This window comes from Brassica rapa, unplaced genomic scaffold (assembly GCF_000309985.2).
Source record: "Brassica rapa cultivar Chiifu-401-42 unplaced genomic scaffold, CAAS_Brap_v3.01 Scaffold0495, whole genome shotgun sequence".
Taxonomy (NCBI): Eukaryota; Viridiplantae; Streptophyta; class Magnoliopsida; order Brassicales; family Brassicaceae; genus Brassica; species Brassica rapa.
This window is the reverse complement of record NW_022610436.1, coordinates 1,253-27,713: the sequence shown is the minus strand read 5'-3', so window position 1 is coordinate 27,713 and position 26,461 is coordinate 1,253. Positions and strand designations below refer to the sequence as shown.

Below are 26,461 nucleotides of genomic sequence, written 5' to 3'. Positions count from 1 at the left end.
TCTCAACACTCCTTTTCCTCTTCTTTTCGTCCATACGGGACGGAGAGTACTCAACTTTCACCATCTCAACCCCATCAACAAATATGTTGCAAACACATTTCCTGGATACCATTTAATGACAAGTATTGTCATCTTGTGATGAATTCCACATTTGCTCCGATCTCAAAGGGATTTTGAACTCTGCTTTCTACATCCTGTGATGGTTTAGATTCAAGATATCCAGTCATTTTGATAGTTGCTGTATATTTATTAAAAGGTTTTAATGAAAATAATACCTTATTTTGCTCTGTTAAAAGATTTCTGCGAGCTCGGGTATTGGGCTGTGTGTTCCGGAAATGTTTGGTGAAATGATCTCATTCATAAGCTCGTGAGTCTCCTGAATTCAGAATGGTTGAATGAACACGTTCAAGGGCTTCCAAATTACTTGAAAAGTCCAATGTTTAAAGAAGGTACCTGCTGCGTCTGAATTGGAGTAAGGACTGGAGTCTCAATATTCTGTTGAGCTATTGGAGACCAGGTGTCTCTTGCGTGATCTCATTCATAGGCTCTCGTGTATCCTGAAGTCAGGAATGGGATTAAACTCGTACAAGAACTTCCAAATTAATTTAAGTACAACCAAATTCATAATTTTATAAATACCAACAGTTTCAAAATTATACTTGCCTCATTGTTAAGTTGTTCATCTGCTTGATCTGCATTGGCTTCACCTTGTCTGGAAGCCGTCTCATGAAATGGAGTTGTGTCAGTCTTGGCAAGTACAACAACAAAAATTAGGAAGGCAATCCTAAATATGTATAACATCTTCCAAAATTACTTGACAACTCAAAAAAAAAAAACTGAATCAAGAACTAGATAAACATTAATTTTAATTTCCGAAAAAAAGTTACCTCATTGTTTGGAGTTTCATATGAAGTAACTTTTTGTAGTTTCTCTAGTTTTGTCACACGTTCTTTAATCTGTTTCCTGTCTTTTTCAATCAAACACAAACGATCGTTCATGATCCTTAAATTATCTCCCACCATCTCGCTGATTCTGTTGATCTTTGATTCCAAAGACTCCTCCTGATACGAAGAAGAAGCTTGACTCATCCCTCCATTCCCAAACAGTGAAGATGCTCTTCTTATTTGTTCATTAGCACCGTATAGGTCTACTGACATGTTTCGCCAATCTCTAATTTTAAACTTATAACCTCTCTTGGATAAATCGGCCATGTCATCCAGATCTTTATTAGCTTCGTCTTCCATGCAAACATCAGCTTCTGGATCATTAGAAATAGGAGGTAGGATGCATGTGACCTTAAGCTGAAACCATAAAAATAATTAGCTTTTAAATGGAGAATCATAAGGCAAAACAGAAACAAGAAAAAAATAATGTAAAAACTTACATGATCTTTGATTTCAATTAGGAGAACATCTATCAGCTGTGGAGAAGCTATTTGAAGGTACTTCTCACACAAAAATATTGGGGTAGACGGTTGAACGCTCAGAATAGGAACAACTTGACTGAATGCATACTGTAGCAAAGGTACTGACTCAAGTATCCATATAAGAAATGCCATAGGGAATCCTTGCAAATCATAATTGTTTTTGTCGAGGCTTTTGTCGACAGCTCTCTGAAGTGATTTTAACAGCAAATTATAAGCTGTTCTCCCCCATGGGTATGTCATCAAGACATCCATATCCTGCGCTATTTTCACATAATCCAAAGTAAAAGTTGTGCCACCGTCGAGAAGGCTCTTCTGTAGTAGTATGCTCTCAATCAGGAGGAGCATTGCAAGGCAGAATCTCTCATCAGAAGCATCTTCTCTTGTGTTTCTGAGCTGCTTCTCCACGTCCTTTACTGTATGAGTACGCCCTTTTAGGAAGTCCCACTTAAATTTCTCGGTTTCCTCTCGTGGTTCTCTTGCTTCACCACTACATTTCAAACCAGTCACCATGTGGAATTCTCTTATAGAGAACCTCATTGGCTGAGCACCAAAATGGAACCATGCTTTGTGTCTCTTCACTGTCTTGATGCTTTTGGTGAGAACTGCGTGCACTATCTTAGCTGATAATTTCAAAGACCTCTCTCCAAGCTTGATCACCGGTCCCAAAAACGTCCCTCTTATTCTGTTGAACTCATCATTTCCTAGAATTTCCTTAACAATTTTGATATAAGCAACTATCGAGTGTTGGTTTATCGATATCGTCTTCTCTGGCTCTGATCCAATCGGATACCTCAGCTCAGGCAGTGCTAGTCTTAATGGTAATGGATCTCCCATCTTGTTTCTATCCTGCGTAAACAAGAAAAAAATTATTTGTCTAAATTAATTAAAATCCAATTTTCAGGAAGGGTTTCCTGAAACAATACAAATCCTTCCTGAGTCTATACACATGCTTTCACATGAACTAGAATTCTACCAATCATATTAGGTTAAAACGAGCAAGTCTATACACAAGCAAAAACCAGGAGACCAATCTCTCAGAAAGAAAACACACATAAGGTTGAATCTGCAACATACCTTAAAGAGATAGAGCTCTAGAAATGGTTTTTCTCGGAGAATAGAGAGAGCTCGCGTAAAAGATCGAGAGAGAGAGAGAGAGTTCTGGAGATGGGTTTTCGTCGGAGATCGAGAGATATGGAGATGAGAGAGAGATTCGAGAGGCGGAGACGAGTGAGATTCGAGAAGTTTGAAACGGCGAGAGTGTTGAGACGGCAAGAGTTTTGTCTTTTTTCAATCGAAATGTATTGTTTTGGAAACCTATCCTATATTAATTGGTTTAAGTATGCTTATGTAATATTCTTTAACAGATGATTCTCCTCAGACCAGCGGTTAAACCAAGGCATTTCATAACTCAAAAGTCTCTCTATCCCCGGGTTCGATATGTGGTGGATTCAAAATCAATTTTAATTTTTTTTTGTGTTACAGTTTGGAGTTAAATAAAATTAAATGTAATCCATTAACAGATGATTCTTCTTGGCCTAGTGGCTAAACTCCCACACTATCCAAATACGCAAACTCTCTCCCTCTGGGTTCGATCCTTTGTGGTTCTAAATTTTTGTTGTCTGTAAACATCACAATTTTAAGCTTACCATATACATGTCCAATCCTTAGTATATAATCTCATTTCATTCTTTTTTACATTTGAAACACTTAACTTTTTTTCTGGAAACCCATCCAGAAACATTATTTTAACCTTCCAAGATATATGATACCCAAAAAAATACTTGATATCCTTCCAATCTTTCTTATGTAATCAGACGCCAACAACATAACAAAATAAACAGTCATAACTAAAACCGAGTCTTAACTAAAACAAAAAATGTTTTCATGCATCATTCTCATTTCCCAAAGTTCTCATCCACAAATTGGTTGAAGATCTCACAAGACAAGGTTCTCCTTAGCTCCAATGCATTGTCATCATTAATCTTTGTCATGTCTCCTATCTTCAATGACTGGCACTCCAGAATCTTGACAAGAAATATCCCACAGTTGAAAGGATGTTTTGTCTTGGGTAAACCTTGTGCCTGCTCAATCTCAAATGGAATCATCTTCACTTTATCTACCTCATCACCAGAAGATTCCACCAGCAGATTAGAAATCAACACTGTCATATTTAAAAATCAATATCAAGATAGAATCAGTTGAATATTTCAAACCAAGAAACAGTTGAATACATCAAATACAAATTGTTTATACATACCTGCCAACTTTTTCACTTGAGGAATATCAATGCTGTTGCTTTCCTTTTGAAAACAATCATATACTGTGATTCTTTTCTTCTTCAAATGAATTTCCATCCCAATCCAGACATTGCTTTTTTTTCCAAGAGTAATCCCATACACAACATCAACATCTTCTCCCCATGTCTTCTCTGGATATACCTTCCCTCTCACAGTATCTTTAAATAAATCGTTGAAAATCTTTTTACCTTTGACCTTTTCTTTCTTGTAAGCCAAATCATCAGAGAGCAAGCAATGCAAGAACTCCATAGGTAGGAAGCACGCCTTTGGAATCTTGTAGTTGTGGAACCAAGCAGCATTCTCATTTCTTCTGCAATTTAGCATTGCAAAGGCTCCATCAATGTGCTGCAAAAAAAAGGCAAACATTATCTAATTTGTTACTATATAATTCCTGAAACTAAACAAATCCTTCCTGAATTTTTTTATTTAAAAAAAGCTCAAGGCAACAACATATGTAAACAAATTACCTCTTTCTTAAGGTCCTTTTTTGCATTTTCCATGCTTTGAAAGAAAGATTTCCTTATCTTATTATCATTGATTGATAGGGACCTGCAGTCGATTAAAGATTCAAAGGAATTACCAAACCTCTTATACATAAATATAAGAATATATAGACAAGGACAGAAACATGCTTACGTTTCATGCATGCCGGGCTTAATGTCATCCAATTTTGAAGCCTTGAAAGCTTATGTTCCGCAGGAGTTGAAAACGGATCAACTGCAGGTATAATCTCAGGTATTACAGTTAAAGCCGGATTTCTGTCAGACTTGAATGGAGTTTTTGTGTCTCTAGATCGTTTAGGCACCCTCTCGCTCCTTCTTAGGAAAACATTATCCATTCCTGAATTTTGTGATGAGGCAGCAGCTTTCCTTTTCTTTTCAGGCTTCACCTTTAATCAAACAATAGACACCAAGCAAAATATTATCAAATTTGTTGCAATCGGAATTTCTGAAAACCATTCCTCAAACTAAAATGTATGTATATCAAACAATTCACGTGAAGTATAATTCTAGTTATGATTTACCTTATCTGCCATCTTCCAGACTCCATCTTTCCATTCTCTATGAATTCGCAAATCTGAATGTTTGAATAGAATAGTTTCCATAGAAGTATAGAGACACACCGAGTATGTGTTATCACCAAGTACCATGCTAATTTGTCCGCTGCTCCAGCCATTGTTGTAAAGGCTTCTACCTTATCCATCATCTCAAAGGATTTTTGGTCACTAGTTGGTGTTGCAGGACGTATTTTGTCAGCCGTGATAGTATCCTGAAGTTTCTGAAGTCTATGTTGGTCTGTGAAGAGTGTCGTGTACTCAACTGTCAGCTCCTCTAGTCCTTCACACAGTTTAAGATCAACAACCTTTCCTGGATACCATATTTCGTCATCAGTAGACAAAATCTCAACCTCTGCGCCTATTTGAAAGTGAGCTAGAAGCCTGCTTACTTCAACCTATTAAAAATGAAGATTCAGTAACATCAGCGGTTTTAAATTGTTAGAATAATAATTAAAGATCAAATATACTCGATGCATACCTCGTTTGTTTCTGAAAAATCTATAGCACTTGTCTGAAGATGCTCTGTTTGCAGAGTAATAGGCGGCATCTTCGAAACATCTGTGGAAACTAGCTCAGTAGTAGGTTCTGTAGTATCCTTGAGATTTTCTTCTGCTTGATTCTGCTCTGATGGTGTCTCATCGGATTGATCTCCCTCACTTGTCTGAAGGTGCTGTGTTTGCGGAGTAAGAGGATGTGTCTTCGAAACATCTGTGGAAACTAGCTCAGTAGTAGGTTCTTTAGTATCCTTGAGATTTTCTCCTGCTTGATTCTTTCTGCTTGATTGTGTATGCTCTCCTTCACTTGTAGAAAAATATTGGGTCGCAGTTTCTGTCTCACTCTATAAGACAAAAGTAAATGGTAAGAGTTAGTTGAATAGAAAAATATTACATAAACATTTTAAATATTTCTTCTTACCAAAGCATTCTTATTTTCTTCAATAACTAGTGCAATTAGTGAAGACAATGGAGAGGAAGGTGTGTGATGCACAGCATGTGTATCCTCCTGTAATAACAGCAAAATAAAAGAGGTAGTTATGAAGAAGTTTCTACAATTTAAAATTCAAATTGTACTTATGAAAGACATTTATATGCTTACCTTTTTATTGTTTGCTGAAATGATCTCAGTCAATGGCTGTGTAGCCTCATACGTTTCCTCTGTTACCGTCTGCAAAAAAAACAAAAAAAAGTCAGGTAGGGGATCAAAAACACGTACAAAAGCTTTCAAACATTACTTGAAATCTCCAAGATTTTTTGAACATTTACCTGCTGTTTCTGAATTGGAGTAAAAACTTGAGCCTCAATACTTTTTGGAGATATTGGAGAAGAAGGTGTCTCATTCATTTCCAGTGTTTCTTTTTGCAAAACTTGAGTCTGAGCAGCAGGTGACTCAATCACAATCTGCAAAAAATATCAGGAAAGGCCATCATGAATACATTCAATTATAATTTCTAGAGTAAATATTACCTCATCATCTGGTTTTCCTTCTTCTTGATTAGTTTTGGGTGGCGTTCATCAGTAGAGGTTTGTGTTTCCCTCTGCCAAAAATTAGAAAGGTCTATATATGTAAATCACCCAAAACTAATTGTAAACTCCAACTGTCATTAAGCATATACCTCTTTTGTCAGATTAGGAGTAAAAACTTGAGTATCAAGGGCAGGCGTGTCATCCGATGGCTCTCTCTCAATCTGTAAAAATTATCACGAAGTCAATCCAGAGTACGTTCTAAAGCTTCCAAACATTAACTTTAAAATCTAAGATTTTTTTTGACCATGTACCTGTTGAGTCTGACTTGGAGTATAAACGGGAGTTTCAATACTCTTTGGAGCTATTGGAGTAGACGTTTCTGTTTCTTTCTGTCAAAAATCAGAAAAGCCTTTATATGTAAAAAAAAATCACCCAAAACTAATTTGTAAACTCCAACTGTGAAAACAATATCATTGAGCATATACCTCTTTTGTCAGATTAGGAGAGAATACTTGAGTATCAAGGGCAGGAGTTTCATCATCTGATTCATTCATTGTCTCCTGCAAAAATCAAGAATGCATTCAAGAATATGTACAAAAGCTTCCAAATATTACTTCAAAACTCAACAATATTTTATTGGTTACATACCTCATGTGTCAAATTAGGCTGTTGAGACATTGGAGATAAAGGCGTCTCACTCGATGGTTGCGTGTAATCCTGCAAAAATCAGGAAGGCATTCAGGATTTTGTACAAGAATTTCCAAATATTTTCTTAAAAATTTTTGAGCATATACCTCATTTTGTTGAGACTTTGGAGATGCAGCTGATTCAATCATTGTCTCCTGCAAAAATCAGGAATGCATTCAAGAAGTACAAAAGCTTTCCAAATATTACTTCAAAACTCAACAATATTTATTGGTTACATACCTCATGTGTCAAATTAGGCTGTTGAGACATTGGAGATAAATGTGTCTCACTCGATGGTTGCGTGTGAGACATTGGAGATAAAGGTGTCTCACTCGATGGTTGCGTGTGAGACATTGGAGATAAAGGTGTCCCACTGGATCGCTGTTTGTCAAATATTAGGAAGGCATTAAAGAATATGTACAAGATCTTCCAAAAAATACTTGAAAATGCAAATGTAAAAGAACATGTTTTGAGAATTTACCTTTTGTGTCACGTTAGTGGGAAAAACATTGTTGTTTCCTTCCAACTCTGACACACGAGCTCTAAGATGTATGTTTTCTTCTTCCAGTAATGACATTCGATCCTTCATGCTCTTCAGATTCTCCTCCATTACCGTGATGATCCTGTTCACTTTTTCATTTACTGAATCCTCATCAATCGGAGTAGAAGCTTGGCCAGTCTCCTTATTTGCCATCATTTGAATAAGAGCATCCAATGTGTCAAATGTGTCTACACACCTATTTTCCCAGTCATCGGCTGTAATCTTGTACCCTTTCTTTGTTACATCTTTCACTGTTTCCAGCTCTTCACTATATTTGTCTTCAATGGAGATATCATCTTCTGGATCATGAGGAATAGAAGGTAGTATGCAATGGACCTTCAGCTGAGAGTATTTAAAAAAAGACCAATGAGAAACATATTAAAAAGAAGAAGCCAAATAAACTGAGAAACATATACTTGGAAAAGCTTACCTTTGTATCAGCTTCAACCTGTAAAACCCTATCAAGTGATGGATTCTCTACCTCAGTGTATTTTTCACACAAGTAAGTCGGCCCAGGAACCTCAACTGTTGGTACACACTTACTGAACTTATCCCTTAGCAAAGGAATCGACTCAAGTATCCAAAGAAGGAATACTAGAGGATAACCTTGCAACTCAAATTTGGATTTATTCTCCAAATGATTCGCGACAGCGTTTTGAATTGACTTCAGGAGCACAATGTAAGCCTCTTTTCCCCATGGATATGTCATATCCTGTGCATTTTTCGCATATTCCAAAGGAAAACTCCCTCCTTTGCTCTTCCGCAATAATATGCTCTCTACCAGGATGAGCATTGCAAGGCATACTCTCTCCTCAGAAGCATCTTCTCTTGTGTTTCTGAGCTGGTCCACCACGTCACTTAACTTATGACTACGCCCCTTTAGCAATTCCCAATTAAATCTCTCGGTTTCCCTTCGTGGTCCTTCTAATGCACCACTACATTTCAAGCCTGTCATCATATGAAATTCTTTTATAGAGAACCTCATTGGCTGCGCACCGAAATGGAACCAGGCTTCATTCTCCTTGACAGAAACGATGCTTCTAGTGAGAATGGCGTAGACTATCTTTGCTGATAACTTCAATCCTCTCTCACTGAGCTTCATTACAGGTCCCAGAAATGATCCTCGGACTCTTATCATCTCATCTGGTTTTAGGATGCTTTTGACAATAGAGATATACTCTGAGCCAGAGTATTGGTTGATTGCTGACTTTTCCTTTGGCTGTGAACCAATAGGATACTTCAGCTCTGGCAGTGCTAGTTTTAGAGGTACTGAATCTCCCATCTTGTTTCTATCCTGCGTAGACAAGAAAAAAAAATTCAATTTTCAGGAAGGGTTTCCTGAAACAATACAAATCCTTCCTGAAGTCTATACAAATCCTTCCTGAAGTCTACCAATCATATTACGTTAAAACGAGCAAGTCTATACACAAGCAAAAACCAGGAGACCAATCTCTCAGAAAGAAAACACACATAAGGTTGAATCTGCAACATACCTCAAAGAGATAAATTACGCTCCAACAACTTTGTGTTCCCACAATTCAAAAGTCTTTCATTTGCTTCGCTGGTTAATAAGAAAGAGTAACAAACAAATCAAAATCAAAACGCAAGCTTCCTAAATTTTAATTAAAAAACCCTAATTTTAAAAAGTTACATAGTGATTTGTGTCTGATTTTGAGAGTAGCGAGTGTGACGCTGATGATTAGATAGCCGGAGAAGATGATTAGCGAGCCGGAGAAGATGATTAGCCAGCCGGAGAAGATGATTAGCGAGCCGGAGAAGATGATTAGCGAGCCGGAGAAGATGATTAGCGAGCCGAAGAAGATGACTAGCGAGCCGGAGAAGATGATTCCCGAGCCGGAGACGACGATTCCCGAGTCGGAGACGACAGTGCCGGTGAGGGTTTGAAGATTCCCGAGAGGAGACGACACGATTCGCGATCGAAGGAAATGAAATGTTTTTTTTTATTCTTATAACAAAGGGTATAAGGGTAAATTACCTCTTTAATGAAACCTATTTTGTGACTTTCTTCTTCTAGTGCTATTTTTGGGACATAAACTTCAAAAGATGCTATTATTGACAATTGCCCTTTTTTAAATGTTTGTTTATTGGAATTAAGTCTATTTATAAGAAAATCTTCCATGTGGATTTCGTAAGCCAGAGTTATAAGTTGTTTATTATCAATTCATATATTCATTCCTACTTGCTAGGCCAGATCCTATTTTCAAGATGTAATTTTCTTGGAAAACTTGACAGGACACACAACTGATGAGTAGGGGTGAGGAGAAGATGTCATCAATGCTCTATGAACCAACGGTGGCCACACAAAAATAAGCCAATATACTGGTAATGAGCAGTTGAGCACAAGCATCATACAATAACCCATATGGCCAAAATCAAGGAATTGTTGATGCCTTGACGTCGAAACATTCAACTCCACTCCAAAACTGAGTGTAACTTTTATGGATTTTGCTATAGCTCTCACCATAAGATAAAGCTGAGTTTGTGATAATGGTGTAACAACAATGGATTGTAAATGTGTCGACACTTCATGCGTAAGAAGAAAATCAGTTGGAGCGTATAAAGATACCTTGCCAGATGCGCAATATACTTCGTTCCAACAAATGATTGTCGCAGATGTGTAGTTGATACCCGGTTGTAGACTACACATAGCTCTTAGCACCCGCTTTGAAACTCCATCTTGGCGATCAAGCCAAGAAATGAAAAGACACGATCGTACCCATGGAAGGAGGCAATTCGCGTTGTTCCCTCGTTGTGAATGTCTAGAAACATCATTGGCTTTCACCAGTACACAGAGAAAGTCATGGTAGGAGTTAGACCAAAAAACTTAAAACATTTGTTATCAATATGCTGAAATCGAGTAACACAGATCAATAACGGTGGTGAAAGCGGAGTGAAACGAAAGTCCACATAGTCATCTTTCACGATGGAACGTTGACTTTGAACTAATCCTTTGAAATCTGATCTTTATCATTGTGAATGACATAAATGGAATCATCATCATCATAGTTTCCGGCATTTTGAAGTCCTGCGTGGTTGGGATTCCACCGTTTACCAGGCTTTCAGGACTGGAATCTCGATGTCTGTTAAGTTTGAGCACTCCCCGGTCCGCTACCACCTTATTCATCTCGAAAGTATACCGGTTTGGCAGTCTCCTCTGGGTTTCCGAGAAGATCTGTTGGGTTTCAACCGCTTGCTCCGGTGAGCATCCATCTATACCGTTCGACGTTCCCGTCTCCTCACCACCCATCTCCACTTTCGGCGTATCTCCCAGGTACTCCCCGTCTCTGATAAAGCGAATGGTTGTCTACAACCCGAGGGTACTAAGTTTATGGGCCTGGCCCTTTCAGTCTTGTGGTATAAGAACTGTAAAAGTGACTATGCGATTGACTTCTGATGTGTGGGTTTGTGTGAAGAGCTTCAAGATTTCTGATGGATTCATTAGGGTTTTTGTTATGCGATTATTGTTACCTCTCTTTTATTTTGTGGAGCGGTTTGTAGGACCTGAAGATGCAATCGAGAATAATTTGATTGTTCTCGTTGGTGAGGGCTGTCTCTCAACGTCGCCTTGTGTGACTATTCTCCAGCTGTCCGACTTTGTCGGGAAGGCTTTTTTGACGCATTCAAGCTTTGTTTTGAATTCGTTGTCACCTTTTTCGGAAGATTTATCTGATTTAGTTTTATCTATCTTTGTACTTTATGCTTTCTTGCAAAGAGGATGTAATATTCCCTCTTGTATTGTATCAGAACAAGGTTGAATGAACGAAATTAAGTGGTGTTACAAAAAAAGACGCCAAAGATAGGTTCCACCATAAATTTCAATTTCGTTTCAGAGATCTTCTATCTCTTCCCTCTTAGACATTGTGAATCGATTCAGTTCAAGTGCGTGAGTCGGTGTGTAACTCATGTGAATCAATGTGTAACCCGACGCTTTCAATTGTCATACAATTCTGGGTATGTCTCATCATTTGATATCTGCTTTTGAATTCTCTTTGTTTCTTTTTGCCCCTGCATGTGATGAAGTTGGTCTCGTGTAAAGTGATTTCGACAAAACCATCCTTTTGTGAGTGTTTGTTTGATGTGCTGTCATCTTGTACAATGACTTGCGAATCAATAATAGACTCTTCTCTTGCTGACACAACTAGTTGAAGCCGCAACTCTGTCCACTCATTTATGGATTCCTATGTGTTGATCTGCTGTGAGAGACCTGACGGTACAATTATTTGGTGAAAATTCTCTTGAGGAGAAAGTATTCCGAAAAAGAAACGTACCAAACTGGCGCAGCTTTAAGCTGAATAGACCCGAAGCTGGTTGATTCCAAAAAGAATATCTGTTCAAGGAGAAGTCGTTGATTATCACTACAAGAAAACATCGGGATACTGAGGGAAAAAATCGTCGGTATGTCGTCGGAATAACGCTATTCCGAGGACATACCGACGAAAAAAGTCCTCGGAAATAACTCCTCGGAAATTCATAATTCCTCGGAATTCCGTCGGAATTTTCCGACGGAATTCCGAGGAAACAAAATTCCGAGGATACTCCGAGGACACGAAGTTCGTCGGAAGGTTCCTCGGAAAATACCGAGGGAATTCCGATGGTCCAATCCTCGGAAGTTTCGACGAAATATTCCTCGGAATGTTTATCGGAAAATACCGAGGAACAAATGTTCCTCGGACTTTTCCGAGGAACTTTCTTCCCTCGGAATTTTCCGATGGAGTGGAGTTTCTCGGAAAATTCCGAGGAACTTTTTCCCTCAGAAAATTCCGAGGAACTTAAACTTCGTCGGAATTTGCCGAGGGGAGAAAGTTCCTCGGAATTTTCCGAGGAACCCCATTCCCTCGGAATTTTGAAAAAATTTATTTTTTTAAAAAATTTATTTGTTTTTAAAATTAATTTTATTTTTAAAAATTAAAATTTTTAAAATTTAAAATTAAAATTGAATAAAACATAAAATAAAACATAGTAGATAATATTCAAATTTAAATAAAACATTCAGAGTTTTTGGAAAAAAAAAAAAACTACGGGTCTTGAATGTTCGGGAACGTCTCGTTCGGGTACATCCTCTTCATCATCTCCATCATCTGCTCGTTCAGCCTCTTCTGGGTCTCATAGCCCGCCTGTTGAGCTGCCATCTGAGTCTCCAACGCAGATATCCGATCATCCTTGTCCTTCAGCTGAGCCGTAAGAACTTCTGGATCAACATACGCATGTGGTGCAGAAGAAGGAGCAGCCGACCGGGAGCGACGACCCAAACCGACCAAACGTCCCTTTTTCTTTGGAACCGACTGAAATATAAATAACCAAGTTTAGATAATTTAAATTGATGATAAAATAAAAATCAAGAAATAATTAAATTGAACTTTTAAAAAAAAAAACTTACCGATTCAACGATTTCGTTGATTCGAACCCGAGACAAGTTGGTCGAGGCCGCCGAATCGTCATCATCGGTTTGAAGCTGAGACACTTCGTCATACACCTGAGTTTGGACCAGGTCGACCACGTCCCTCACAAGACCATCATCAATCTGGCCGGTCTTCTTGTTGGTATACGCCCTTTTCATAAGGGCGAGATCATCAACTGGGTGGCCTTCATTTTCTTCCGCCTTGAAAAAAAATAAATTAGACAAACATTAGAAATTTGAAAATGCAAAAAAATAAAATTCTGAAACTTAAATAATTGAAGAAAAAGCGGTTGAGCTTACCATGCGATCCGCCAGAGTGGCAATAGATTGAGCACCCAAGTTATGCTTGTAGATGCCCTTTCCTTTACGGTCGCTCCTGCGGTTGTTGGAGTTGGTGGAAGAAGTTTCTTTCGTCTCTTCTTTATCCCAATGCGCACACAACTCCTTCCAGACCGTGTCGTTCATCGACTTTGGGACCTTTTAATTTAAAAAAAAAAGTTTAATAATTTTAAAAATAGTTTAATAAATTAAAAATTGTTAATAAATTAAAAACTACCTTGTTTACTTCCCACTTCTTCTTCCACTCGTACATCTGCTTCCCATAGTTGTCCATAACTTTATGGACAAAATGGTGATAGATAGAGAGCGTATCATCGGCATTCCAGTTGAATTCTTGCTGAAATAGTTTAAAAATAGTTTTTAAGCACAAAAATATAATAAATATAGAAATTAGTTTAATAATTACAAAAATAAGTTTTAATAATATTTAAAATGTCTAATAAATATAGAAAATAGTTTAATAATTACAAAAAATAGTTTTAATAATATAAAAAATATAATTTAAAAATTAGAATACTTACCGCAAACTGCTGAAACCACAGATGCTGCTTCTCGACAGGGAAGTGAGTGAAAGTCGGATGTCCGCTGTCGAGGGCCGAGTACATCATACGGTTGATCCATGCGCTGATCCCATTCCCGGATCGGTTGAACCTAATAAAAAAAATAAATTATTAATAAAAAATAGTTTAAATAAAAAATAGTTTAAAAAATAAAAGTTTAAATTACCATGTTTGACCATGTCCATGTGGGTACTCAGTGAGATAGGGAAGATGGTCACGACCGGGCTGTCGAACCAACTCCGCAACCCTCATCACTCCCAGAGGACCGGGTGCAGCAGCGGGACCAGGAGCGGGTGCAGCAGCGGGAGCGGGAGCAGCAGGAGCGAGTAATGGAGAGGGAGATGTATGGTATGAGCTGTGGGGCGAAACGGAATCCTGAACATGGCTGGAAGAACCCCGAGACTGGCTCCCCATACCACCCCGGCTACGACGCTGGCGAGGCCGGATCTGATCATCATTAGACCTGTAAATTAAAAAAAAACATATTTAAAAATTAGTTCTAATAATTTTAATTAAAAAAAACAGTATAAAAAAAAAGTTTTAATAAATAAAAAATAGTTTAAAAATTTTAAAAATAGTTTAAATAAATCCCAAAAACATAATAATTACGAAAAATAGTTTTAAAAATGTTTAAAATGTTAAATAATTACAAAAATAGTTTTCATAATATTAAAAATGTTTAATAAATATAGAAATTTATATTTTACATATAAAATACAAAAAAAATGTTTTTAAATATTATATAAATGATTTTTAATCTTAAAAAAAGTTTTATAGATTTTAAAAATGTTTAATAAATATATAAATGAATTTAAAATGTAAAAAATAGATTTTATATACAAAAAACGTTTTCAATATATATATATAATTTCAAATTCGATTTTTATAACCACAAAATTAATAAAAACTAAAAAAAAAATTCAAATCAAGTGAAATACATAATCAAACTCGATTTTACACAAATCTACCATTCACCCTAACAAAATCTATAAATCTCATTCCAAAATCATCAAATCTACTTAAAAACCATACAAATCTAACCTAAAAGAGTGGGATAGGGTTCTTACATGATTATGGGGGAGGATTAGGGGAGATTCGCCGGAAAAACGCGAGAGAGAACGGTGGAGTCGCCGGAAATCGCGAGAGGAGAGGCTCAGCCGCGCGGAGAGAAAGAGAGAAATGGGGAAGAAGATCGGGCTCGCCCTAATATTATGAGGCGTCCGACGGAAACTATCCGTCGGAATTTCCTCGGAAATATTTAATATTTCCGTCGGAATTTCCTCGGAATTCTTTGATTCAATTTTCCCGAAATATTTGGCGGCTTGGCTTACCCGGTTAAATGAAAATATTCCGACGAACAATGATTCCTCGGAATACCCTCGGTAATCTCCGAGGAATTTCTGAGGAACCAGGGTTTGGGGTTTTAAAACATCGATTATTTTCGCCGTATTTCATTTCTTATACAATTATAATGCATACCATTGAGGATTCTTTGTATAGATGATCATAAACCATGAAATAACACAATTTCAAAAATAATTGTAAGTATTCCCTTTACCATTTATTAAAGTGTATAAGTGTTTCTCTTATGTTGTGTGGTTTTCGTTCATGCAATCGTAAAAGTGTTTGTTATTGGATAAAACACCAAAGTTCATAGTTCCAAACATCATAATCTGGTTATGACACTTAATGAAGGTTATATACGTGTTATTCAATCCGTAAAACGTCGTTTTCGATTTAAAACCCCCAGTTCCTCGGAAGTTCCTCGGAATATACCGAGGAGATTCCGAGGAAAACCTTATGTTCGTCAGCATTTCCTCGGAATATACCGAGGAGATTCCGAGGAAAAAGAATCTATAATCAAATCCCCATCTCCTCGGAATTTCCTCGGAATTTTCCGAGGAAATGCCGACGAACATAAAGAGTTCCTCGGAATTTCCTCGGAATTTTCTGAGGGAATTCCGAGGAACATTGGGTTTTCAATCGAGAAGATCTATTCCGAGGAAATTCCGAGGAAAACCTATCTGTCCTCGGAATTTCCTCGGAATTTTCCTTTAAAAAAAAAAAAAAAAAGGTCGACGCTAGCTTCGGCATTGGGTAAAGCTAAAAAAAAAAAAAAGGTCGACGCTAGCAGATGATAAAGCTGAATGACCATCTCTGCAACCTTCGTACAATGGTTGCTTTCCAGCATCCAACATATCATAAATTCTCCTAGCTTCGGCATTGGGTAAATCTTCCCCTCTAAAATGATCATTTACCATCTGCTCAGTACCTACACCGTAATCTACATCCGTTCTAATTGGATCTTCTAATCTAACCGCTGGCTGAGGTTCGCTAGTACTACCAAGTTCATAATCAGTTTCTCCATGATGATACCAAATTTTGTAACTTCGTGTAAACCCACTCAAATATAAATGAGTCCAAACATCCCATTCTTTAATAACTTTTTTATTTTTACAATTAGAGCAAGGACATCTTAACATACCTGTTTTTGCTTCCGGTTGTCGGTGAACTAACCCCATGAATTCGGTTATACCTTGTTGGTATTCTTCCGTAAGCAATCTCGTGTTCGGATCCAAATGAGGTCGATCGATCCAAGAACGAAAATAATTTGAAGAAGACATGTTTTTTATGAATCAAATTCGTGTGTAAAGAAAGTGAGAGGGAGGATGAAGATATGGTGTGAATGAAGAGGAAGAGGGGTGCTTGTATTTATAGTTGAAATCCTGCCGACGGTCCGAGGAAATTCCGACGGAATTCCGATGCAAACGGCTAGTTCGTCGGAATTTCCTCGGAATTTTTAAAATCCCCCCAACGGCTCTCCAACGGCTCTCTAACGTCTATAATATTTCCTCGGAATTCATCGGTTTTTTCCGAGGAACACTAGTTTCCTCGGTATTCCGTCGGAATATTCCGACGAAATGAATTTTCCTCGGAATTCCGTCGGAATATTCCGACGGAATTCCGAGGAAGCAAAATTTTGTGTTTCCTCGGAATTGCCTCGGAAATGCCTCGGTATATTCCGAGGAATTCATTTTCCGTCGGAACGTCCGTCAGAATACCGCTGTTTTCTTGTAGTGTATGAAGAATGGCCGTATTCTTGATAATTGTTGATTCCCAAGAATGCCGAAGGTGAACTGAAAAGTTTATATTCAATAACGAGATCATACTAGTATCTCTACATTCTAATCTAAAAGTTTTTGTACTTATCCTTAAAACTGATACAATTGTTAAAATACATAAATACTTTCTTAACACATGAAACCATACCAAACTCATGTGACCCATTTAGATGCGTGTGCTGTATCACGTCAAGAGTTCTATTGGCTTATGTGATTTGTTTGTTGTTAATCAGAGCATCCGCAACGGCCCATTTAGACGAATCCTTAGTGCTATATCCTAGGCGAATCCAGATAAAATCTATACTAATAAAAGAGACCTTTTGAGGCTCCGTAGAGCGTCCACATCAGCAAAAAAAAACTTCTCCCGAAAAATGACACGTGGCATAAAATATAATTTCACATTTTAATATTACTAATTTTTGAAAATTATAAATAATATGTAAATATACAACATCTATATTAATAAAAAGGACCTTTTGAGGCTCCGTAGAGCGTCCACATCAGCAAAAACTTCTCCAGAAAGATGACACGTGGCATAAAATATAATTTTACATTTTAATATTACTAATTTTTGAAAATTATAAATAATATGTAAATATACAACATAAAAAATGGAAAAACTACATTAAACATATGTAGATTACCATTTTTCACTTAAGAAAAGACGGTTTATCTCCATAATGTCAATCTATATACTAATAAAAGGGACCTTTTGAGGCTCCGTAGAGCGTCCACATCAGCAAAAAAAGACTTCTCCCGAAAGATGACACGTGGCATAAAATATAGTTTTACATTCTATACTAATAAAAGGGACCTTTTGAGGCTCCGTAGAGCGTCCACATCAGCAAAAAAAACTTCTCCCGAAAGATGACACGTGGCATAAAATATAGTTTTACATTTTAATATTACTAATTTTTGAAAATTATAAATAATATGTAAATATACAACATAAAAAAATGGAAAAACTACATTAAACATATGTAGATTACCATTTTTTCACTTAAGAAAAGACGGTTTATCTCCATAATGTCAAATTACCGTTTTATAAAAAAAACAAAAACATTATATATAATTTCGAAAATAATAAATATATGTAAACATACAACATAAAAAATAGAAATACTACATTAAACATAAAAGGGACCTTTTGAGGCTCCGTAGAGCGTCCACATCAGCAAAAAAAGACTTCTCCCGAAAGATGACACGTGGCATAAAATATAGTTTTACATTCTATACTAATAAAAGGGACCTTTTGAGGCTCCGTAGAGCGTCCACATCAGCAAAAAAAAAACTTCTCCCGAAAGATGACACGTGGCATAAAATATAGTTTTACATTTTAATATTACTAATTTTTGAAAATTATAAATAATATGTAAATATACAACATAAAAAAATGGAAAAACTACATTAAACATATGTAGATTACCATTTTTTCACTTAAGAAAAGACGGTTTATCTCCATAATGTCAAATTACTGTTTTATAAAAAAAACAAAAACATTATATATAATTTCGAAAATAATAAATATATGTAAACATACAACATAAAAAATAGAAATACTACATTAAACATATGTAAGATTACCATGTTACATTTTTATTTTAAAAAACAAATAATATGTAAACATACAACATAAAAAATGGAAAAACTACATTAAACATATGTAAGATTACCATTTTTCACTAAAATAAGACGGCTTATCTTCATAATGTAACATTACCATTTTGTAAAAAAAAATATTATATATAATTTCGAAAATAATAAATAATATTTAAACATACAACATAAAAAATAGAAATACTACATTAAACATATGTAAGATTACAATTTTACATTTAAAAATAACAATAATATGTAAACATACAACATAAAAAAATGGAAAAACTAAATTAAACATATGTAAGATTACAATTTTTCACTAAAAAAAGGTTTATCTCCATAACGTAACATTACCATTTTATAAAAAAAGAAAAAAAACATAAATATAACTATTTGACTACTTGTCCAAGTTCTTCTATTAAACACTGCCGTTTTACATTAAAAATGGAAAAATACATTAAGATTTAAACATCTATCTTAAAATATAAAATATATATATTAACTAAAGAGAAAATGACACAAAGAACACTAAACCAAGTTTTCCTCCCCAAACTAGCACTCAGGATCAGAAGTCACAAAAATAGGTTTCATTAAAGGGGCAATTTACCCTTATGCCCTCTTCTTTAACTAATTTAAAAAACAAATTTGAAATCAATTGTGGCCGTCCTCGTTTCATCGCTTCTTCTTCTCCTCATCGCTGTCTTTCTTCGTCGTCGTCTCTCCGGTGTTGTCGTCGTCGTCTCTCCGTCGTCGTCTCTCCGTCGTTGTCGTCGTCGTCTCTCCGTCGTCGTCGTCTCTCCGTCGTCGTCTTCGCCTCTCCGTTGATCCGTCGTCGTCGTCTCTCCGTTTATTTATCGTCGTCGTCGTCGTTTCTCAATTGATCTGTCGTTTCTACGTCTATTCATCTCATTCTCTCTCTCGTGTGTCTGATTTTGATTAAGGTTTGAATCATTTCATTTTGTTATACATTATCTAGGTTTTGTTATATATTATTCATTTGTTGATGAATTGAAGTTGATTTTGTAGAACAATGGAAGTTTTGTGCATCTGTGGACAATGGATCTCAAAAGAATCTCTCCAGTGGGAGTTTCTTGTTGATTTGAAGAGGAATGCATCAATCATTTCCATAGAAGAAGATCTACTGTATGAAGATTTGATGAAGATTGTCTCTGAAGATTTTAGTGTTAAAGAGGAAGAAATCAGTTTGAGTTATGGTTTTTCATTGGATAAGAAATGTATTATTGAAAGTTTCCCCCCACTCTCGATAGGTAATACTCGTCAGCTCAGAACTTTCATTTCCAAGACTAGAGCATTTGATGGAACCTGTCGTTTGTGTGTTAAGGTTTGTATGATTTTTTTCTTACTTAGACTTTTCAGGATATGCTTCATAACCAACTATTAAGCCTTACAGAACTACTTGACTTTTGCAGGTTAGTACTGATCCAGCTAGCTGTAACACTCAAGCTTCTGATACATTTGCTTCTACTGTTCCATTGAATGCCAATCCAGCGCTTCTTTCTACTGTGCAGAGTGAAAAACAGGTACATTGTCCTTAATTCCCTTTTTCTGTTTGTGTTTGCATGATATGCTTCATAATCAAATATTATGCCTTACAGAACTACTTGACTTTTGCAGAGTTTTCTATATGAAGGTGTTTCTACAGTTCCTCTGAATGATCTTCCGGATTTTAGTACTGATTCAGCTAGCTGTAACATTCAAGCTTCTGATACATTTGCTTCTACTGTTCCATTGAATGCCAATCCAGTGATTCTTTCTACTGTGCAGAGTGAAAAACAGGTACATTGTCCCTAATCCCCTTTTTCTGTTTGTGTTTGCATGATATGCTTCATAATCAAGTATTATGCCTTAGAGAACTACTTGACTTTTGCAGAGTCTTCTATATGAAGGTGTTTCTACAGTTCCTCTGAATGCTCTTCCGGATTTTAGCCCTGTCCATATTGGACTTTCACCAAACACGAGAGTAGCTGGCGATATTAAGGTGAATAGCTATTTTAAGACAAAGAGAGAGTTGATGTTGAGGATGAAGAAATGGGCTTTAGAGTGGAAGTTTGAGTACAAGACTGTCTCTTCTAACAAGTCAAGAGTGCTTTTGAGTTGTGTTGATGAAAATTGCACGTGGAGGATGCGTGCTATCAAGCTACCTGTTTCAGATTTTTTCGTTGTTAAAAAGTATGTTCATGAGCATACATGCGATACAACACACAGGAAAGCCAACCACAGACAAGCATCTGCAAAGTTGTTGGGTTCTTTGATTTCCAGCAATTATGGAGAAAAAAAGGAAGGTCTCAAACCGAAACAGATCATTGAACAGGTCAGGATGCTGCATGGTGTTCACATCAATTACAAACAAGCTTGGAGAGTGAGAGAAGAAGCTCAGATTTTGGTTAGAGGGACTCCTGAAGACAGCTATTACAATTTGTCTAGGTGGTTGTATAAAATCACAGAAACAAACCCTGGTTCCTTGACTTATCAACATGTTGATGCTGCAGGAAAGTTCAAGTATGCATTTGTGGCTTTTGGTCCATCGATAAGGGGATTCTCATTGATGAGGAGAGTTATTGCAGTAGATGGTACATTTCTGAAGGGAAAATTCAATGGGACTTTATTGGCAGCTTGTGCTCAAGATGGGAATTATCATCTATATCCTCTCGCCTTTGCAGTGGTTGACGCAGAAAACGGCGCCTCTTGGAAATGGTTCTTTAGAGGTTTGAGCCAGAAGATCCCGGACGCTTCGGATCTTGTTTTTTGTATCAGACAGGGCTAACTCCATTTCTTCAGCGTTAGAGGATGTATATCCCTTATCTCACCATGGAATTTGCAGGATCCATCTGCTCCGCAACATCACTCCTACATATGCGAAGACTGGGTTGCTACCTCTGGTGGAAAGCGCTGCTGATGCCTATACGTGTCACGAGTTCTGGTTAATCTTCAAGGACATAAAGGATAAATGTCCTGAATTGGCTAAGTATCTGGAAGAGTCTGATTTTAGGAAGTGGGCACGAAGCTATGCGCCTGCGAACAGGTATAATATCATGACTACCAACATTGCAGAGTCTCTCAATTCTATGTTGAGAGCCTCGTGAGTTGCCCATTATCTCTCTCCTTGAAACTATCAGATTGACGATGACCACTTGGTTTTTTGAGCGACGCGAAGCGGCTGCTGTGGGAACCGAAATTCGCACTGTCGATTTCCGTTTAAATAAGGAAACTAGGAAAACCCTAATTTCCCAGAGGTCCCGGATCTCTGCGAGAGCCAACGACAAGTGATCGAATATATGCGGAAATCATGAAAAGATAACAAACGAGTTTAGAGAAAACAGTAGATCTTATTTCGAGTCCGCGTAAGAGCGTTGCGATCATTACAAGAGAATACAAAGGCTTTGGCCGCAGGGGCCGTCAGCGAGTTACCTAGTTCTAGCAACATAAAACCCTAATCCTAGTTGAGTCGCAGCTCGATAACAAAGGACGAAAAAGATATCTAAAAGGCTTAGATTGATTTCGGACTGAACTTGTTAAAGGCTGCCTACGTACCCCTTTCGAGGATCAAGCCGAACGTAGTTCAATTGATAGAGCTGGACAAGAGATCGAACTGCCTGGGCGAGTTCGTCTAGTAATTGAGTGCCAGTCATAGAAACCGAACTTGTCGAGAATAAGCCTAAAGTTTCTAAGTGCAGAGAATTCCGAATCTAAAAAGTTCTCTCCCTTGCTCCTCGCCTAGGACTCCTTATATACTAGCTCCAAGGTCGGTTACGCTTTTACTCTTCTGCCCTTAAGCCGTCTAGCATAAAAATGGAGATATTCCATTTTTCCCGATCTTCACAATTATCTTCAAAACTTCCGTATTTATCCGCGGAAACTTGACATTTATCCTTCCTTGTGGACCAAGCGTAAACCAGGCTGTGGTTTACGGGCTTTTGATTAGGAAAATCGTAGGATGGGCCTCGAGTCGTGTTTTAGGTCCCTTTGGGCCGTCTTCCGACTCGACACGTTTACTACGAGTTTTCCGCGTTCTAATCCGCGAAGTTTGATCGATGAATTAGAATGGCGGGAAACATGGACTGAGCTTGCTACGGTCTTCGGGAGATAGCATTCGAAGGTTTTGACGAGAATGCAAGAACTGGTGTCGTATTGACGTTCGGAAAGGTTCAATCGCTACACAGCGACCGAACTTTGGCTCGAGCCCGGTCGCTTCGTAGCGACCGAGCGGGACGAGCGCTCGGTCGCTACGTAGCGACCGAGCTTGGCTGAGCTCGGTCGCTACGTAGCGACCGAGCGGGACGATCGCTCGGTCGCTACGTAGCGACCGAGCTTTGGCTCGAACTCGGTCGCTACGTAGCGACCGAGCGGGACGATCGCTCGGTCGCTACGTAGCGACCGAGCTTGGCTGAGCTCGGTCGCTACGTACGTAGCCGAGCGGGATGATCGCTCGGCGCTACGTAGCGACCGAGCTTTGGCTCGAGCTCGGTCGCTACGTAGCGACCGAGCGGGACGATCGCTCGGTCGCTACGTAGCGACCGAGCTTTGGCTCGAGCCGGGTCGATACGTAGCGACCGAGCGGGCGATAGCTCGGTCGCTAGTAGCGACCGAGCTTTGGCTCGAGCTCGGTTGCTACGTAGCGACCGAGCGGGACGATCGCTCGGTCGCTACGTAGCGACCGGCTTGGCTGAGCTCGGTCGCTACGTAGCGACCGAGCGGGACGATCGCTCGGTCGCTACGTAGAGACGAGCTTTGGTTCGAGCTCGGTCGCTACGTAGCGACGAGCGGGACGATCGCTCGGTCGCTACATAGCGACCGAGCTTTGGCTCGAGCTCGGTCGCTACGTAGCGACCGAGCGGGACGATCGCTCGGTCGCTACGTAGCGACCGAGCGAGAGCGAGAAGGATGCTCGGTCGCTACGTAGCGACCGAGCTGTGTGCATGCTTGGTCGCTGCGTATCGATCGAGCTTGGCTTGTCCGCGGTCTGATTTCCATACTCGAGCTTGTCCGCGGCCGATTTGGATACATGTCTGTTGCCTTCGGACAATCGGTATTTAGTGGTTCGATTGAGATTTGGACGATTATTTACTGCAAGGCTGTTCGTAAAGATATCTTTACGAAGATTACTTTTCGTAAAAACGGTTATGTTGATTTTTACGGACTTTCAGACATTGATTCCGTCGTGACCGATTTTGACCCCAACAGTTAGCCCCCCAGCTCGTTAGAATCATGAGCTTCTAGCGTGAGGTTCTAGCGAGTGGCTTGGCAAGTTAGGCAAGTTAGGTGAGTTAGGCGGAATTAATGGTTGAAAAGGTCTGTGGTAAGTGATCTTCTCGCTCTCCTAAAAGTAGAAAACGCGATAAGATTGGGGCTGCGCCTTATGACGGCTGCCTACGTACCCTTGTTGAAGGGATCAAGCCTTTCGTAGTTCATCTTGGAGTTAAGGTTCTTATGACTAGTTTTCCAGTAGGACCTTTATGGTCTAGTTTTTATGTAGCGGTGTTAAGGCGTGTTGTTGCTGCCGATGGCATTTTGTATGGGTGTAGAGGGAAACTACGAGTTGTCGTCTCGTAATCTAACTCTGTGTGTGAATTGCCATATCCATAATCTGTTTCGAGAGTTTTCCGCAGTGTGTAAACTTGCGGGATTTCTGAAGACGTTCGAATATTGGCAAAGAGACAAATTTGGGATCTCGTATCAGGGTGTTTGATACTATGCCTAGAGATGTTAGAGACCAGTGCGCTGGGTTTAGGGCAAGACCTAGGTTTACTCCTGGTTTTAGAGGGTGCGATGACTAATTCGACTTACGTATCCCGTTTCAGTTTCATCCTGATTCCATACCGATTTAAAGTCCGCGATAGGTTCTCGGCTTATACGACTTGTATGGTTGGAATCGAGCATCTCTCCGGAGACCGGAAGTGCTGGACCAAAATTTCGGATTTCTTTTATAGCGCTATTATCCTTGTGTCGGATGTAAGAGAGTCATCTTCTACGAGATGGCTAAGTCTGTTTAGGACGTCAAGAGTTTGTTGTGATCAGCAACAAACTTAATGGTAAAAATTACTATTTTGAGTCTTCGCGAAGAATATGTTTTGAGAAGATGTTAGTGCGTATGACTGTCTGGTCTTCCATGAAGGTGTATTTATCGAGGAAGGAAATTTCGTCGAAGAACTAATTTTCAGGCGTCCGCGACGTCTCGCGATGCTGAAGATTTGTTATTCTTTCGTATGCCACGTTTCGTGCTTGAAATATTCGCGGGCTTTGAAGATATTTCGCGATGTTGCGAGGGTTTAGTATTAGCCCTGTGTTAGAGAAACATTCTGGTTTGACTAAGAATGTTCGCAGCCAAAAATTGTTGTTCCTGTTCGGATGCTAATAGTTTTGTTTTGCGATCGAGGATTATGACTGAGGTGTCATGTAAATTTGTCCATGGGAACAAGTTTTCCTTCATGGTGCTTTGTGAAGAGTTGGCCTTCCGAGATGTATTTCGTGCATTTTTTAGGATGTTTCGTATAGCTCTAGAAGCTTTGTTACGAATTTTTCCTTACATGCCGCGTATTTTGGTTAAAATGTTGCGGGCTTAAAGTGAATTGTGGAGCGTATTGAACTTGGTCAATTTTCGAAAAGTTTAGATTTTCCGTTAACCGTTTGGTTGTTAGGACTTAGTTTCGTTATGAAGAATTTATCATATGATTTCCGATTGTGGGCTATACGATAATTTATCATATCATATAACCGATTTTACGAAGGTCGGTAATCAGTGATATGTATACATATGTCAAAGTAGCATTGTTTCTGCGGGTTCTACGAGAAACGTTCCCGCTGTGATTTTGATCTTAGGTGAAAGTTGCTTGGCGTTACCCATGGAGTTACCGAAGTTTATTTCAATACGATCTAGTCGCGGAACGTTTTTCATAGGTTTTTCGAGAGGATTCTCATGACACATTTGTTTCTTGAACGAATTGGTCAACCAGAAGTGGATCTAGCTAACCATCGGGAGGAAAGTGCTCCTTTTAATGTGCACGATGTGCTACATATATTCTCGAGTTTTCTTCGTCGCAAATGTTTTCGATACTTTTCCGTGACTACTTGGTACAACGGAAACTGAAAGGAATGCTTTGGTGATTGAAGATTTCTCGCCGCTAAGTTTAAAACGAAACTGGCTTTCTGAAGCCGGAAAAGGCTTCAATACTTTGGCTAATCGTCGAGTTTCAGTTTGATATTGGTACAAGTTTTCTGTACGCATGATTGCGACAAGAAATGATGTATAGTTTTTGAGATTATGTTCATGATCGTCTGGATATGTTGCTAGCGTTTAGACGAATATTAAGATTGTCGTTTGCCTATTCTTGACGATTTGCAGAAGTTTTTTGAAGTTTGGGAGTATACGAGTATAGTATACGTACCTACTCCCCTTTTTTTTTTACGAAAGAAAAACGGTTGAACCGATACTTTGAAGGGTTGTGTACGTTTCCTCTCCTGATGTTTGGAATGATCGATAATTCGGGACGATTTATAGACGACGCTTGGACTGTGATTGGTTGTTTCCACGTTGACGACTTGGGATATGTCGGTTCCGAGAAAATTGCCAGAAACGAATCGGTTTAAGACGACGTTCATGTCTCTAACTTTTTCTCTCTTTAGGAAGCGAGCTTGATATGCGTGGCGATCATTTCTCGACTTTCGGAGAGTTTAGATCGGTTTGCAAGATCTGGATGAACAATTATGGGACAATATATCGAGACAGGAAAAATCGCTTAAAACTTAGTTCGCTAGACTATCCGCCTAGGTTTTACGTTCCCTAAAGTTCTATGGCAGCCTCAAAGTAATTTCCTACGAAAATTCCAAGTCTGATTTCAAAAATTTCAAGTCGGAAATACCTTAGTTCTCTCGAAGATGCAGTTTTGTCCCTTCTCAGTTTTGCGTGCTCATTTCCGTTTCCTATTCTCGTGTA

At 38.5% G+C, this 26,461-nt stretch overlaps 5 protein-coding genes across 5 annotated transcripts; 2 read left to right on the top strand and 3 right to left on the bottom strand.

Annotated features, from left to right (window-relative positions):
• Positions 1 to 806: 806 nt before the first annotated feature.
• Positions 807 to 2,659, bottom strand: LOC117130484. Its single transcript, XM_033283309.1, has 2 exons — positions 2,501 to 2,659; positions 807 to 2,272 (listed from the first exon to the last, which is right to left on the bottom strand). The coding sequence occupies exon 2, from the start codon at positions 2,258 to 2,260 to the stop codon at positions 1,148 to 1,150; it is 1,113 nt and encodes a 370-aa protein (XP_033139200.1). The 5' UTR covers positions 2,261 to 2,272; positions 2,501 to 2,659; the 3' UTR covers positions 807 to 1,147.
• Positions 2,660 to 3,078: 419 nt separating this feature from the next.
• Positions 3,079 to 6,141, bottom strand: LOC117130483. The gene is made up of 9 exons (XM_033283308.1): positions 6,043 to 6,141; positions 5,876 to 5,944; positions 5,696 to 5,782; positions 5,259 to 5,618; positions 4,748 to 5,175; positions 4,360 to 4,612; positions 4,191 to 4,272; positions 3,684 to 4,068; positions 3,079 to 3,587 (listed from the first exon to the last, which is right to left on the bottom strand). The coding sequence occupies exons 1-6, from the start codon at positions 6,118 to 6,120 to the stop codon at positions 4,609 to 4,611; spliced, it is 1,026 nt and encodes a 341-aa protein (XP_033139199.1). The 5' UTR covers positions 6,121 to 6,141; the 3' UTR covers positions 3,079 to 3,587; positions 3,684 to 4,068; positions 4,191 to 4,272; positions 4,360 to 4,608.
• LOC117130482 lies at positions 5,548 to 12,510 on the bottom strand. The gene is made up of 3 exons (XM_033283307.1): positions 7,902 to 12,510; positions 7,412 to 7,813; positions 5,548 to 7,311 (listed from the first exon to the last, which is right to left on the bottom strand). The coding sequence occupies exons 1-3, from the start codon at positions 8,751 to 8,753 to the stop codon at positions 7,156 to 7,158; spliced, it is 1,410 nt and encodes a 469-aa protein (XP_033139198.1). The 5' UTR covers positions 8,754 to 12,510; the 3' UTR covers positions 5,548 to 7,155.
• A 6,334-nt stretch (positions 12,511 to 18,844) lies between these two features.
• On the top strand, positions 18,845 to 20,808 carry LOC117130486. Its single transcript, XM_033283311.1, has 2 exons — positions 18,845 to 19,852; positions 19,941 to 20,808. The coding sequence occupies exons 1-2, from the start codon at positions 19,541 to 19,543 to the stop codon at positions 20,064 to 20,066; spliced, it is 438 nt and encodes a 145-aa protein (XP_033139202.1). The 5' UTR covers positions 18,845 to 19,540; the 3' UTR covers positions 20,067 to 20,808.
• Positions 20,012 to 21,600, top strand: LOC117130485. Its single transcript, XM_033283310.1, has 2 exons — positions 20,012 to 20,307; positions 20,402 to 21,600. The coding sequence occupies exon 2, from the start codon at positions 20,543 to 20,545 to the stop codon at positions 21,293 to 21,295; it is 753 nt and encodes a 250-aa protein (XP_033139201.1). The 5' UTR covers positions 20,012 to 20,307; positions 20,402 to 20,542; the 3' UTR covers positions 21,296 to 21,600.
• The last annotated feature ends 4,861 nt before the right edge of the window (positions 21,601 to 26,461 follow it).